This window comes from Xiphophorus maculatus, chromosome 13 (genome assembly GCF_002775205.1).
Source record: "Xiphophorus maculatus strain JP 163 A chromosome 13, X_maculatus-5.0-male, whole genome shotgun sequence".
In the NCBI taxonomy this organism is placed as follows: domain Eukaryota; kingdom Metazoa; phylum Chordata; class Actinopteri; order Cyprinodontiformes; family Poeciliidae; genus Xiphophorus; species Xiphophorus maculatus.
The window spans coordinates 15,788,607-15,803,519 of record NC_036455.1 but is presented as its reverse complement, the minus strand read 5'-3'; the positions used below and the strand labels follow the sequence as shown (position 1 = coordinate 15,803,519).

General features: G+C 38.2%; 1 protein-coding gene across 2 annotated transcripts in view; it reads left to right on the top strand.

Moving 5' to 3' along the window:
* The first annotated feature begins 2,199 nt into the window (after positions 1–2,199).
* pqlc1 (PQ loop repeat containing 1) overlaps positions 2,200–14,913 on the top strand; it is a 32,491-nt gene continuing 19,777 nt past the window's right edge. Inside the window, exons 1-3 of one of the 2 annotated variants that reach the window (XM_023345491.1) lie at positions 2,200–3,254; positions 3,769–3,902; positions 7,650–7,700. In XM_023345491.1, coding sequence (XP_023201259.1) covers positions 3,052–3,254; positions 3,769–3,902; positions 7,650–7,700 — 388 coding nt within the window. In that variant the 5' untranslated portion in view covers positions 2,200–3,051. The remainder of the gene's footprint in view (positions 3,255–3,768; positions 3,903–7,649; positions 7,701–14,913) is intronic. The other variant, XM_023345492.1, reaches the window with a different exon arrangement.

Below are 14,913 nucleotides of genomic sequence, written 5' to 3'. Positions count from 1 at the left end.
TAACTCAACTGAAACCAGTCAACGTGTACGTATTTAGCTAAACGGAGAGGTTAGCACGACGTTAGAAATGGGTTTCGCCCCTGTAAGGTTGGCAGTGACTCCCTTAACTTTGCGGCATATCAGCTGGAGCGACGAAAACTCCGACTTCCGTTTGTTGCTATCACTACTTCAAAATAAAAGTTGTTCCCTTATTTAAATCATTTGTTTAACCGAAAGCGGACTCCACTTAATGGTCCGAGCTCAAGGGACGGATATCATTTTTACGACGTCGTTTTAGGGCCATTTAAAAAAATGAAAAACACCCATTTGTGAGGACGAAAATCCTCACAAATAGTTGAAATCGGAAGGTCAATGAGATGATAAAGAAAACAGTATAAGACAAATCTCTGTGTTTCTACTTTTGTAATGTCTGCAAAGTTCTAAAAAGTTTTAGAATACAGTGTTTTTTTTAAATAATTTCCAAACGATCCATATATATATATATATATATATATATATATATATATATATATATATATATATATATATATATATATATATATATATATATATATATATATATATATATATATATATATATATATATATACAGACCAAAAGTTTGGACACACCTTTTAATTCAATGAGTTTCCTAAACATTGTAGATTCACACTGAAGGCATCAAAGCTATGAATAACACATGTGGAAATATGCACTAAACAAAAAAGTGTAAAACAACTGAAAATACGCCTTATATTCTAGTTTCTTCAAAGTAGCAACCTTTTGCTGTGATTACTGCTTTTCACACACTCTGCATTTTCTTGATGAGCTTCAAGAGGTAGTCACCTGAAATGGTTTTCACTTCATAGGTGTGCCCTGTCAGGTTAATAAGTGGGATTTCTTGCCTTATAAGTAGTCATGAAAATAAAGAATATATATATATATATATATATATATATATATATATATTTGAACAAATATAGTAATTTGAACAAATAATTATTTTTTGCCTTTATTTTGAAGTTAGATGTTCTCTCATTTCCCGTTTCATATAGTTTGAGTCTTCCTGGTTTGACTTTGACATCCACAGTGATTTGTGTACATGGGGGACAAAAAAAATGCATTTTATTAACTGTTTGTGAACCGATGCAGTGAGATAGATCAGGTCATGGGGGCTTTTTAAAAAATGTATTTATTTATGTCTTGATCCGTCAGAGCTGTAAAAACTGCTCCTCTCTGTCACTTTGGTTTTTATATAAGACTTTGCCCTTCTTACTCTCACAGATCAAATGTAGTGAACAGACTGCAAACAGGGTTATGTAATTTTCGTTAAACCCTATAAAGCTTCATAATCCAGACTTTGCGTGTCTTTCATCTCCGTTGCTCAATGGGATGAATTTATAATGAGAACCTAAAATAGAAAGAGCAGTGGAAGTGTACTGGAGCACTGAGTATAAATCGAGACGACATGATATGACGAAGAACTACAAAGGAACTAAAATAAACCCTGAAAGATGAATTATTGACGTTACCTCTGCGTTCCATGCTCTTCAATAAAATATTTCTGGTTCTGCTGCAGGGCTGCATAAAAAGTTTCAGGAGACCCAAGGTGAAATCAGGGGTCCTACCTAAATATTTGGTTTCCTTGCCAAAGTAACACCACCAATATTTAACCATTTTTTGTTATTATTACTATTAATTAAAATAAACAGAAATCTGTTTTTAAGAAATTTAAGTTTTCAAGACCTGTGGAAAATGACCTGTTTTAAGAGAAGCATACACTGTCTGTTGCTGTTTTTAAAAACCTGGTGGGCAACAAATCAAAGCAGCGTGTTATGGATTTCAGAGTTTCTATGTGGCAGCAAATCATGAGGTGTCTTAATTATTCCTCACCAGAAACTGTATTCTTTTTACTACATTTGACTCTGTGGTGGCATCAGACTTCTTTTATGGTGTTGTCTGTTGGAGCATCTAAGGTGCACAAAGGAGCATTACCATAGATTCTTGATTCTTCCTTCCAGCAGATGTTTTTTCCTATGTTGTGATAAATTTGCCTTTGTTGTACACTTGAATTTCCCCAATGTGGGGCAAATCTATTCTAAGAAAGGTACGTAATTATTATAAGAATTTTTTTTCGCATGTTTTTTTCTTTATTGAAGGACTTGTCAGACAACAGAGCAGCAATACAATTAAGTATTCAAATACAGATAAGAAATTAGAGGCATGGGTGCAAAACCACAAAGGAAAAGAATGAAAACAACAAATAAATAAAAAATCTAAAAACACGCTTTCCGGGCCCAAAACAACTAAATTATATTCTACAACAATGTTGAAAAATTTATTAGCTTTAAGACTCGCCATTGCTTTAAAGACTTTTACATAGCATAGAAACACACTGAAGAAAAACACAAAACATAGGCGACATTTTCTTCGGTGATAATGCTTACCTAGCTTTTTTTTGCCAATCGCCAATAAAAAATAAAGTAGAAGACCTTTTCCAGCATTTTTATAATGAGATAGAAGTTCCTTTCTTGTCACAGCGAGAAAAGCGCATCATCAATTTGGCGAGTGAAGCATCTTGCCTGAGTTCACCATCTTCGTTCGAGTTTGTGACGTTTCAGGAAGTGCAGAATGAAGGAATAAACTGACTAACCGGTTGAGCTGCACAGCGGAGGAATGCTCGCTATGTCAATGCTGTACTTTTCTCTTTTTTACAGTTAATTTTTAAGATTATTTCACTGGGTTTTTAAAAACCTAGGTTTATCATCATAATTATTTAAATACCGCAACTCTGACTAACCTCTTGCTAGCATCAACACGACAACAAATCACTCCGCTAATCAGATCCTCGCTGATTTCCAATGCTGTAACACAACCTTCCGGTTTATCGTATCGATGTCGTGGCAGTAGAGGTTCCATTGTTTGTACATCCTGTGCGAAAGAGCAACCACAACACGGATGTTACTTCTCGCGCACACTCCCGAGGCATCATCATCATCATCATCACCAACAACTGTCAGCCCCTAGGAGCTTTACCAGCCGGCTGACTTCACTTCAGAACCGCAACTGAACATGGAGGATGAGGTGTTCCAGCATGTTGTGTCCGTGTTCAGCTCGCTGGTGTCGTGGGTCGCCGCGGGTGCCATCATGTTCGGCGGGGTGGTGCCCTACATCCCGCAGTACAGAGACATCCACCGGACCCAGAACGCGGAGGGCTTCTCCACCTACGTGTGCCTGGTGCTGCTGGTGGCCAACATCCTGAGAATCCTGTTCAGGTACGGCTGGGTCCTCCACAGATCTGTGGTCATGTTTTCTGCCTGTTGAACCTTTTTTACTCTCAAAACTTCAGTATCAAATGGAAGGGAATTATTATTATTATTATTAGAAATTCGTTTCTATTTGTGTTTTTCTATTTCCTAAAAAAAAGTTTGAATGTTTTTTATTTTCAATTATTTAATTTCATGCATTTAAGTTTAGCCCAAACTCTGAAAAGTGTGGCCTGCATTTATGCTGAATTCAAAATCTGAAAAGTGTGAAATGCTTTTATGTTTAGTCCAAAATATGAAAAGAGCAGACATAACACCAGGCGTCCCCTACCATGGGAACAGTTTAGATCAAGGCATACATGTGTACTAGAATGGCCCAGTCAAAGTCTAGACCTAAATCCAGTTGATCATACAATACCCTAAAACAATACACAGAAATCCGGGGATGTAATGTGACGAAATGTAAGAGACAAATTTAGGTCACTGTGTGCTTCATCTTCTCTTCTCCATTTTTCCTTTCCAGATTCGGTCGCTATTACGATGATGCGCTGCTGTGGCAGAGCATCATCATGATCTGCACCATGCTGGTCATGCTCAACCTGTGCACCAACGTCCGCATGGCCGCTGAACTCAGCACCAAGAGGCGCTCCTTCTTAGGTCAGAGGCATTTAGATAACTCAAATACTGTGTGTGTGAGAGAGAAAAAGAAACTGAAACCCAAAGAGAAGGTTCTTCAAATGGATTATAGGCATTCAGAGAGGAAACAAACCTTTATAACAAACCTCAATGCCAAGCATTAAACTGGCGCTATTAAAGTTCTGCAACAACCAATCGACATTTAATCCTCCATGTTGTCCTAAAGGTGTGTGAAAGTTATGGCTGCATATTAGAGACATTGTACGCAGAATGGGGGTGGGGGTTGTAAATTTCCACCAAAAACAAAAACAAAAAAACTCAGAACAAAAACTTGGAAATTTCTGAGCTCGAAAAGTCAAAAAGTTGCTAGAAAATCCCCCCAGAAAGTTTCTTGAAAAAAATATAGAAATTTCTGAGTTTCAGAAGTCAAAAGCTTTCAAATTTGGGAGGCTCAACCTTTGAGTTTCAAAGGTTGAAAATTTCAACAAAAGAAATGTCTAGAAAATTTCTGAGAATAATCTCAAAATTTCTAAGTTTTTTTCTAACAATTTGTTAACTTTTGAAAATCAGAAATTTCCAAGATTTTCCTAGAAAATCTCTGAGATTAATCTAAGTTTCTGAGTTTTCTTGGTGGAAATGTACTCCTTTTTTTCTGCTGTCTGCAATTGTCCTAACATGCTGTCGTAGATAGTTACTCAAGACGTATAGAAAACAGAATTTCATATTTTGCTCCTTTTCAACCACAAATTCCAGAGTCTTTAGTTCTGTTAGTGTTGAATTTTTTCTAATAGCAATAATCCCTAAATTCCCTTCAGCAGTGATCAGCTTCACTATTTCTGCTCAAGAAAAGCATCACCATACTACACTGTGATGCTGCCACTACCATGTTTCACCATGTGTGAAATTTTCAGGCCGATGTTCGGTGTTAGGTTTCCACCATACATACCATCATTTTTACCATTTTAGGGATTAAAAAAAACTTTAACTTTGTTGCATTTGCTATCCCTACCTAGCTAACTGCTAGCAACACCTCACATGGCTTTCTTCTTCACACTCTACCATTAAGGCCGTAGAAACGTTCCCTTAAATTTGTGATTTTAAGGCAACAAAATGTGGAAAAGTTCAAAGAGAATTAAAAGCTTTTGCTACACATCCTCATGTAAAAAAAATGACTTGGTGACAAAATAACTAAGGCGCTCTGACTTTGTCCTGGTAAATAGAGATAAAAGGCCATAAATCTCCCAGTTGTAACAGGACATAATAGGAGCTGCCTTGAGTTTGTCTGATAAGAACTGCCGCCTATTTACATTCAGCCTTATCTACATTCAACCTCTCATATTACATTCAATAGTGTTTGACTATTAGACACTATTATGTATCTTATAGTAACTTTACCTTACTTTTAGCTTACTTTCAAAGGGCCTCTCGGTGACACACGCAACTTAACGATCTTGGACATACGTCCACCATTAGACAATCTTTAAATTGATGGCGTTATTCTGCTCTTCTAGAACCATAATCACTTCAGATCAGTTATAAACAGGCAGCTTATCAGAACAGCTTCACAGCGATATGCATTGCATCTGGATATGATTTACAATTGCAGGATGAAACAGTATTTTGAATTTTTTAACAGTCTTGGTGTGTCTACAGTCTAACAGTGTGATACGTCTGTAAAAAGGTCACATTTCGGAGCCTTTTTGTTCCTACAGAAGTTCAGATAAACAGTTTATGACTACATCTAACCGTGTATTTTACACATTTGATAGTCTTGTTGGTTTTTGCAGAGAAACTTTTAGATTTTTTTTTATTGATACCTCCAACTTCATTGTGTGCTCCAGTTGGTTTCTTCAAGTTGGGTCCATTACACCAACAGATAAATGGTACCTTCTACTCAATGTGGCTCAGATGAACCTGAAATACCTTATGTAATAACAAAAATCCTAGCTTTTCTTTGCTCAGATAAATCTATTTTCATAAATGGCCAGTTCATAAAATTAAAAATATTTTATTTCATGAAGACTTTCCTTATGGTCCAGACCATCAAACTGCCAAAACAATTGCTTCCATGCAGGTAGTCACACTTGCTCAATAAATCAAGTGTTGTAATTAGTAGCACCTAGTTGGTAACTAAAGTCACCCTTGAGGAATGGCAACTTTTTATCTGTAATCCTTTAGAGTTTTAGTTTTCTACAGACAGAGATCTTTGTTTGTTCTTCACTTGACTGTGTTTCCAGTTGATTTCTCCAATGTCGGGTTCTTTCCTATGAGCACCTAGCAGTGTGGCTGGACTCGGCTCTGCTCTACTTTACACAGTTTGGGCGGTTTTCCGTTAGAGTTGAGTAACGGCTCCCGTGGGTGTCGTCGTCCTTTAGTCGGCGGCGAAAAGTAGCTCAATGTGGTCCATACGCAACAAAAACACGACAAAACAATGGCGGGAGCTATGTCGAACCTTCTGCTCAGTCTGAGTTTTGTCAGACTTGGTCGCTTTTGGAAGTTGTCGGGTTATTGCATCTTTCACAACATTTCTAAAATATGCTTAGTGTTTAGGTTCATTTCTGAACCTGAAGGCCCCAGACTTGCATCTTTGTGACCCCACGTGGGTCGCTGACCCCAACTACTGATCTAGAAAGATTCAGTGATTACTAGTATAATTGGAAAAAGACATTGGTCATAAATTAGGAACACTAATCTTCACCCTGTGTGTACACAGTTCACATAGTTATATACTTGGAGAACCAGTTCAGCACAAATGTTACAGGCATTGTATGGCTTCTGTCTTTCTTAAATCCTCTAAAAGCAACAAGGGTGTCCTTTGCTTTTGCACTGCTTTTCTGTTGGTCCCTCATCTTTGCTTTGAAAATAGTGAAAAGGTGGCATGTTTGATGACTTTATACTTGTAAGGTTGTGTTTAAAAATTTAAGTAAGGCGTTCTTTATTCTTTTCTTAACGTGTGAGTTTCTGATTTAAAGGAAAAAAATGTTGCCTTTTTTTTTCCCCCTAACACAACATCACTATAATTAATGCTACTTGTTTTGTTTTTTTAATTCCAGGAAGTTACAGTTAACAAAAAAAACACTGATAAAATCTCAAGTCAAATTTGCGTACAAGACCGACTGCATTGAGTTTACAGCATTGACACAATGTCTTAAAAAAAAAAGTCATATAAGCAGGAAAGGTTACCTGAGTGAAGTTGGCCCCCCCACCTTCTTCAAATTAGACAAAATTGGTGTCAATCAACTCGGCTACGTTTGTGCTGGTTTGTGCAGCAAAAATTTTCGTTTGTGCCGCTATCATTTTAAAGATATTAAGAAATGTTTTTAGAGGTCATCAAAGGTCAACCAGCCCTCTTAATATCTTTAAAATGATAGCGGCACAAACGAAAATTTTTGCTGCACAAACCAGCACAAACGTAGCCGAGTTGATTGACACCAGTTTTGTCTAATTTGAAGAAGGTGGGGGGGCCAACTTCACTCAGGTGGAAAACCTGGCCCGATAGGTTAGGCTGCAAATAATAACAGGATGTCGCATTTTCAATTTAACGAAACAAAGCGAAACCAAATACGTTTTAACTTTGTTTTGTGAAATTTAGTGTCAACACCCAAAAATGCTATAACATCGTATCCAGTTTGGACTCCACTCGGGCAGGGCTAAAACGTAGTTGAGCAGCCGGGAGCTCCGCTGGTCATCTGTTAGTGTTGATGTAAAGACGCACAGAAAACCAAGCTGTTTCTTCTTCTTGTCCTTCTCTTTCCGTTTTGCCCGTAGCGACAGACAGTAAGGACGAGGAGGTCAGAATCCCTAAGAGGCTCTTTCTGGGTACGTACCTTGAAACGTCCGTTGTAGTTCATCCACCTCCGCTCCGTCTCCAACCCCCCCCCACTCCTCCACCTCCATGTTTCTCATGCATGACGGCAACCCAGCTAACACTCACTGCTCCCCTTCCCCTCGACTAACAGCAACTCTCTCACCTGCTTGGAGTTTCGTCTGTTTCCTGCGACAGACAATTATGGCCATTGTAGATTGAGGGGAAAAAACCCCAAAAAGCAAAGAATAAATTTCTGCCAAAAAAACTCACAAATCTTGAGATTAACCTTTGAAGTTTTCTAGAAAAGACGAGAAAAGCTCAGAGATTTTCAGATCAATCTCACAAATGTTCTAGAAAAAAAACTTTGAAAGTTTTTGACTTTTTGGGAACTTTCAGAGCTTCAAAAGTTGAAAATTTGCGACTGTTCAAACTTAGAAATATCCAAGATTTTTTATTTAATATTTGGGAATTTTCTTGCTGGAAATTTACTCCTTATTTTTGTTTTTCTTCCTATCTACAATGGCCCTAATACGTTGTCGTAGTTTCCGGCTTTGAACGGTGGAAGTTGCTCCCGCATGTCCACCACCACTGCTGCATCCACTGCATGTTACTGTGTATGCCTTCGTTGCAGTGAAATTATTCTTAAATTATTCTGTGTGGGATTTACATGTTCTGTTCATGTCAGGATTTCACATGGATTCACAATAGAATTTGATGCAGAAACGCAAACGTAGACTGTAGGCTTTGCTGCATGTTTATCTTGTCATGATCTGCTAGGTGAATGTGACGCACGTTCTTTCTAAAAACTGTTGTGTTTTTTTGTAAGCTTAACTTCTGACATGCTTTGAACTACACAGAGTTTCAGCGTAATTAGTCTGTGGGACGGGATTCGAAACATTTAGCCTGCCCTGAACGAAATGCAATGAAATCTATGAGATTAGAGGGTGATTTTGTGAATAAAGTACAGATATGTCTCTACAGTGGCTTAGGAAGTATGTGTACCTCTACCTTTTTCTACATTAAGTCTTTTGCAATTAGCAGAAATCGACAATTTGTTTCATTCTAATGCATAATTGTGAGTTTATTGCAAATTTTCCACAAAAACATTGAGGTTAAGTGACCGCCACCTCCAAGTACGTCATTTATTAATTGGTTAATCCAAAAAAAAAAAAAAAAAAAAATCAACAGATCGGCCCTACGCTGTATTGATTTTAGCTGAAGCAGAAAGAGCTGAGCTTTTACAAGCAACGAAGCGTACACTAATGGAATGTTGTTATTGAATATTTTCTTATTGTACTTAGTTTATTTGCATCTTCTACTATACTTCTGATATTGTATAAAAGTTAGTTTACTACTAGGAAAGCAAAGTCTGATCATGCAGAACATACGTCCCCAAAAACACATAAAATTCATAAAACTGATCTCTAAAGAAGGAAACGTTTAAGGTTTCATGTGTTGGGCTGTGCCTTTCAAACATTTGATCTGCAGTCTAGCAATTTCTTGTATGTTTGTTTATTATTACTACTATTAATTATTAGATTAAGCATTTTAAAAGATGAAGCTGTTGTGCAGCTTCTGCGCTGTGCTTCCAGATATGAACACTAGATGGCGGTAGGAAACAGTAAATAATTAGATTCCATACCCAGAAAAGTCCCAGCGTTCAGTGAACCCCGGTGTAAAACCAAGCAGATTTTTTATACTCCTTCCGTTGGATTATATATGTATATATATATATATTTTTTTTCATGTAAATCAGAAAAAACAGCAGAGTTTTTTCATCTCTGCTGTAATTCACTGCCTTCAGGGCCCTGGTATGGTCCTGCTTTCTTAGTCTGCCTTCACATCAGGGGTAGCGTTGCTTGGCCGGTGGTTTCAGCCATCGATTAGCTTGCTCTGCAGAGCATCATTAGGCCTGCTGGACATCATGTACTTGGAGTACAGCGTTGCGCCTGTCAATTGATCTACTCTCACGCAGAGAAATCAAGCTTTAGAGACCACCAATCGATGGCATGAAGTTCAAAAGGAAGGTCTGCACTAAACTAGCCAGCTCTGGCTTCCCGCAGTCTTGTTGATGATATAGCCATCTTTGATCTCCAGACCTCACTTGTTTGTTCTCATAACAGTGTCATTGTCACACCGGGCCGCTCCATCTAACAGCTGGACATTTGTACTTTGAGAGAAAAAAACAATCACTAACAATTTGACTTCTTTAGACGGCCAAAAAAACCCATCTTTGTAAGAGATATGACTGACTGAACGACTTTCTCAAGAAAGCCAGCGGTATTTTGGTTTTTAATCTCTCCTCTCTTGAAATGGTCCGACAACGGCTCGGTTCGGTAGGATTTATGTGGAAAACCGCCTGCCGCAGTCCTTTATAAGGAGATTAAAAGATCTGATCGTTCAGCGGTGTCGGAAACGGCAGCGTTGGTGATCAGTCACGTGCAGGTAAAGGGATTTGGGGGGAAAAAGATGAGATGAAATATCTCTTAGGAAAAAAAAAGTTATGAAATTGTCACAGGCAAACTCTCCAATTGTTTGAGTGGTGAAAAGTTAGGACCTTAAGGCAAAAAGTGATTGGATTTTTTTTTTTTCAGGATCTCCAGCTGTATAAAAAATGAATTAGTGTCAGTGAGCAAACCATAAGGCAAGGCTGCACTGTGGAAACTATAGTGGCTCTACATTGTTTGCCCATGTTGTCCCACTGAGCTGCAACTCAAATATTTCTAAACCTCATTCTTATTGGTTTTTTTTAGATTGCTGTGATGGATATTATGTTGTTTTTGTGGATTGGATCACTACGAATCCGTCTGAAGAGAAAATATATTTCATTAAGTCACCTAAAAAGGTGAAAATCATATTTAGATTGATTATATGCTACACAGATTCATATTTTGGCTGTTTATTTCCATTATCGTTAATAAAAATCCAAACTTCAAATTAAACTCAAATTTAAAAATTCTGTATTTATCCCAAAAGGAAATAAAATTAAATATTCAGCTTAAATTCTGATTCTTTGGTAATTGTAAATAAATTTTAAAAATAACAAGCGAATAAATTTTTTATTATAAATACATTAGAAATAATATTCTACCCATCCAAAATCGGGTCGTGGGTCTGACTCCGGCCACCCTACGTGAACGAATTTTATTTCAGGGCCGCTTGTCTCCGGGATCTCATTTTTTCGGCCATGAAATTAAATCACATTTAAATAGAGCTTTTCATCCGTTTGCTGCTGGATTGCAGCCACAGTTGATTTTCAGTTAAATATTTTTTGTTGCGATCCAGCTGCACTTTTAAGCTGGTTTTATAGTTGAACCGGGCGCAAGAGGGCACATGCCAAACACGACGTCATCGCCCGGGCGCGTTGGCCTCGGAAGGTGCTCTTGCAGAGCAGGCTCACCTGCACTGACATTTATATAAACCCTCTATTAGTCTATTGTTATCCCTAACCCTTAATGGAAACTTAATTCGCACCGTACCTCTACTACCTCTACTAGTAAAGCACAGTGGATTTTCATTTAAAAAAAAAGTGGGGACTGGGAATAGGTCCATAAATGACCTCGATTTATTGGTAAAAACTGTGAAAGTGGTTCGCAATATGTAGTTTACACAAGTACACACACACAAATTAGAGCAAAAATAGTCCCCACTGTGTTTCTATCAACATATAGTATATTGACAGTTATTCTTGACAGCACCCTTTCTTTCCAGTCTCATATTAACAATATTACCCGCTCAGCTTATTTTCATCTACGCAACATCAACCGTCTTCGCCCCTCCCTTACTTCCCATTCCGCTGCCATTCTTGTTCACTGTCTTGTGACATCACACCTGGACTATTGCAACTCCCTTCTGTTTGGTCTCACCCAGAAATCTCTTCATAAGCTTCAACTGGTCCAGAACTCAGCTGCCCGTATCATTACTAAAACCCCATCCATGCACCACATCACTCCTATCTTGCAAAGACTTCATTGGCTGCCTACCAAGTTCCGCATGGAATACAAAATTCTTCTGTATACTTTTAAGGCTCTTTACAATCTCTCCCCACTATATCTTTCCAATCTTATTCATATTGCCACTCCCTCTCGTTCCCTCAGATCATCCTCCTCCATCCATCTGTCTGTCCCCTCTGTCCGTCTTACTACCATGGGGAGCAGAGCTTTCAGTCGCTCTGCTCCCCAACTCTGGAACTCATTACCACCTCACCTTAGAAACATAAAGTCATTCCCTAAATTTAAAACCGAACTTAAAACACACCTTTTTAGATCTGCCTTTTCAATATGACACAATTGGTTTGCTTGATTTTTTATATAGATTTTTTACATAGATTTATATATAGATTTCATATAGATACATTGTTGTGTATTTATTCTAGCTATTTTTAATTGCTACATTTTATTGTTTTTGTTACTTTTCGCTCTTTGTACGGTGTCCTTGAGTGCCAGAAAGGCGCCTTTGAAATAAAATGTATTATTATTATTATTATTGTTCCAGGTGAGTCTAACTTTAACACATGACATCCCAGCTGAGGCCCGTAGAGTCTACAATTTATCTCTCAGGCTTTGGTCTAACTTTTTCCAATTGCCATTGATGAAGTTAACACACCTGTGATGAAGTCTGAGAAGAAGATGTAATCACATTTGCTGAATGATAGTTTTTCTTTCACACTCTGGATTTGGTATTTTTGATTTACCATTTATTTGTTTGGTCTGCCATCAAACCTTTCCTTATTGTGTCCTCACAAGTATGACATAAACCTTCACCGAATCCTATCAAATAAAGATCGAATAAAGATGTAAAGACGCAGCTCTTAGATTTTTACACAGATTCACCATGAAAAACATCAACCTAATGACATCACAGCGGCGCAGGACATGGGGAGACTTTCATTACCTTTAGTCTGGGGAAAAAATGTCTGGGTTCATTTTTTCCCCACATAGTTCTGCTACAGTCACACCAGCCTTAGCCTTAGTGGCCAAGAATAGGTCACCTCACCCTGTAGGTGCTGTTATTCTCTCATTAAAGGGCTGGTGGGGATCTAACCCTTCCACAGACCTGAGAATTATTATACATAGGAGTTGCACTCATTTGAGCTGTTCCAACAGTCTCTCATAATAATCTTCTGGCTCTTACGTTTCCTCTTGAGTGACGGGAAGCCATCATTTCAACCCACCAGAGGCTTGCTGAGAAACAAGTAACTGAAATCCCGAACTTGGACCTAGCTGACACAACTCTCACAGCCGCGTGGGACTTTAAACCTCTGAAGCTGACCGACCGCAGGAAGGCGGTTTACTGTTCCGCTCCATTGTCTTCCCCGAATATGGCAGTCGTAGATGCCGTTACCATGCAGTGCGAGGACGAAAGAAGAGGAGCGTCGATCTGGACACTCTGGTGCACAGCAAGAGAAGGTTTTACGGCGAGGTGAACCACTGTGATAAACATCACTTAGGAGTCAGTGTGAAAGAATGACACACTGTTTTTAGTCAAAAAGCTTTTTAGGTTAGCTTGTGCCCAGTTCCCAAAACTGATATGTTGCTATATAGCCCAAGGATTTCCTGTGTCATCTTCTTTTTTTTTCCACTAGTGTTTTTCAGAATTGTCAGATAAAGTTGCAGCATGAAGGAAAAACATGCTGCACAATAGCTATGTTCTTTTTATTAGTTATATGTGGGGGAGTACAAAGGAAAGCCCTACAGATAAAACTTGTGTGGTCTGTAATTAGTTCTCACATAAAGAGGAGCTAGAAATATAATTAAAAAGTTGAGTGAATGATTTCCCAAAAACCTCCAGTGAATGTAATGGGAAAACTTCTTTGATGTGTTCTGCTTAGGTGATGATAAACAATATTCAGTTCATTTTAACAAGATGGGACAAGGTTTTACAAATTACAAACAGTGTTTTACAAAAATCTGTATTCAGTATGAAATATTCTAGTCCATATTTTTTTGGTGTCTAGTTCTTAGATTGTCCTCGTGCCAAAACAGCATTAAAATTCTCCCTTTTTGTGTTTTCACAAATGTAATTAAAGTTCCATAAACCTCATGCTGTTTTTAAAGATGTGTTCTGGGTTTGTAGAACAATCCAGTTCAGGTTTTAGCTATCTTAACACTGTTAGCAGTTAGCTACTCTAAATTGTTCGTATTTTATCTTGTGTGTCTGGTAGCGAAAAATACAATCTGTCTTGTTGGGGAAACAAAAACTGTTTTGACGCACCTCCTGTTGTACCTAGTTGACTTACTAACATTCCTATTCAAGTCAATGAGCAAGTTAGCAAAGCCAATTGAAGTCAGTGTTTTGACACTTCCTGGCTAAGTAAATATAATACTACACATTCCAGTTTTGTGGCAGAATATCGCATGGCATACCTCTGCTACTTTTTAGCAGAGTTGCTAGCTTTAACTCGCAATTTTATTTTTAATACATCAAGCTAGTTTTATGGCTAGTTTGTTGGTGATGTATAAGCTGTTTTTTTTTTACAGTCTGACTCAATTCTTCCACAACTGCTGCTAGCTTACTTGCCAAGAGGCTAGCAAAGCAAAACAATACAAACATCTAAGTGGAGCTTTTTCCCCCACTGCATCTGTAAAGTATACATGTCAATTAGGTGACACAGTATGATTTGACTTGAAGGTCCTAGATTATGTATTAGCTTTTGTTAGTAGGATTTTTCAGAATGCCTTTAGCACCCAGATTGGCTCTAAACACAACTCAATGATGGCCCCCCACTGTGCTGGACTGTTATCAGGCTGCACCAGCATAGTGGTAAGCTGGCTTACCCTGCCATTCTCTGGCTCTGCCGCAAATATGGCTCCACGACCACGTCAAGCATGTGTACCTGCAGGATAAACAGTGGTTAGCATACATTACACAGCCCACAGAGGAGTTTTGATGGCGTTTTGAACAGTTACTGTCCCCAGTGCCCCCTTGTTCAACTGCCTGTTGTTCTCCGTGTTTGCCTTATGTTGCATATTTCATTTGCTTGTAAGATTTTGCTTTGTGAATAGCATGTGGCAGCTTGACAGGAGGATGCGACCTGGTTTGGATGGCTCCTTGAGATTCATTCGATTAAATTTATGGGATTTGTTTAGCCTGTCTTTCAAAGAGGAACAATATGATTGGCTCAGTTTTTGTAAGTCCACTTTTTCTTCAGCTTATGCATGGCTGCCATGCATATTCATTTAGAAATGCCACCTGAATGTCAAAATCACTCAGCAATAATTCTTG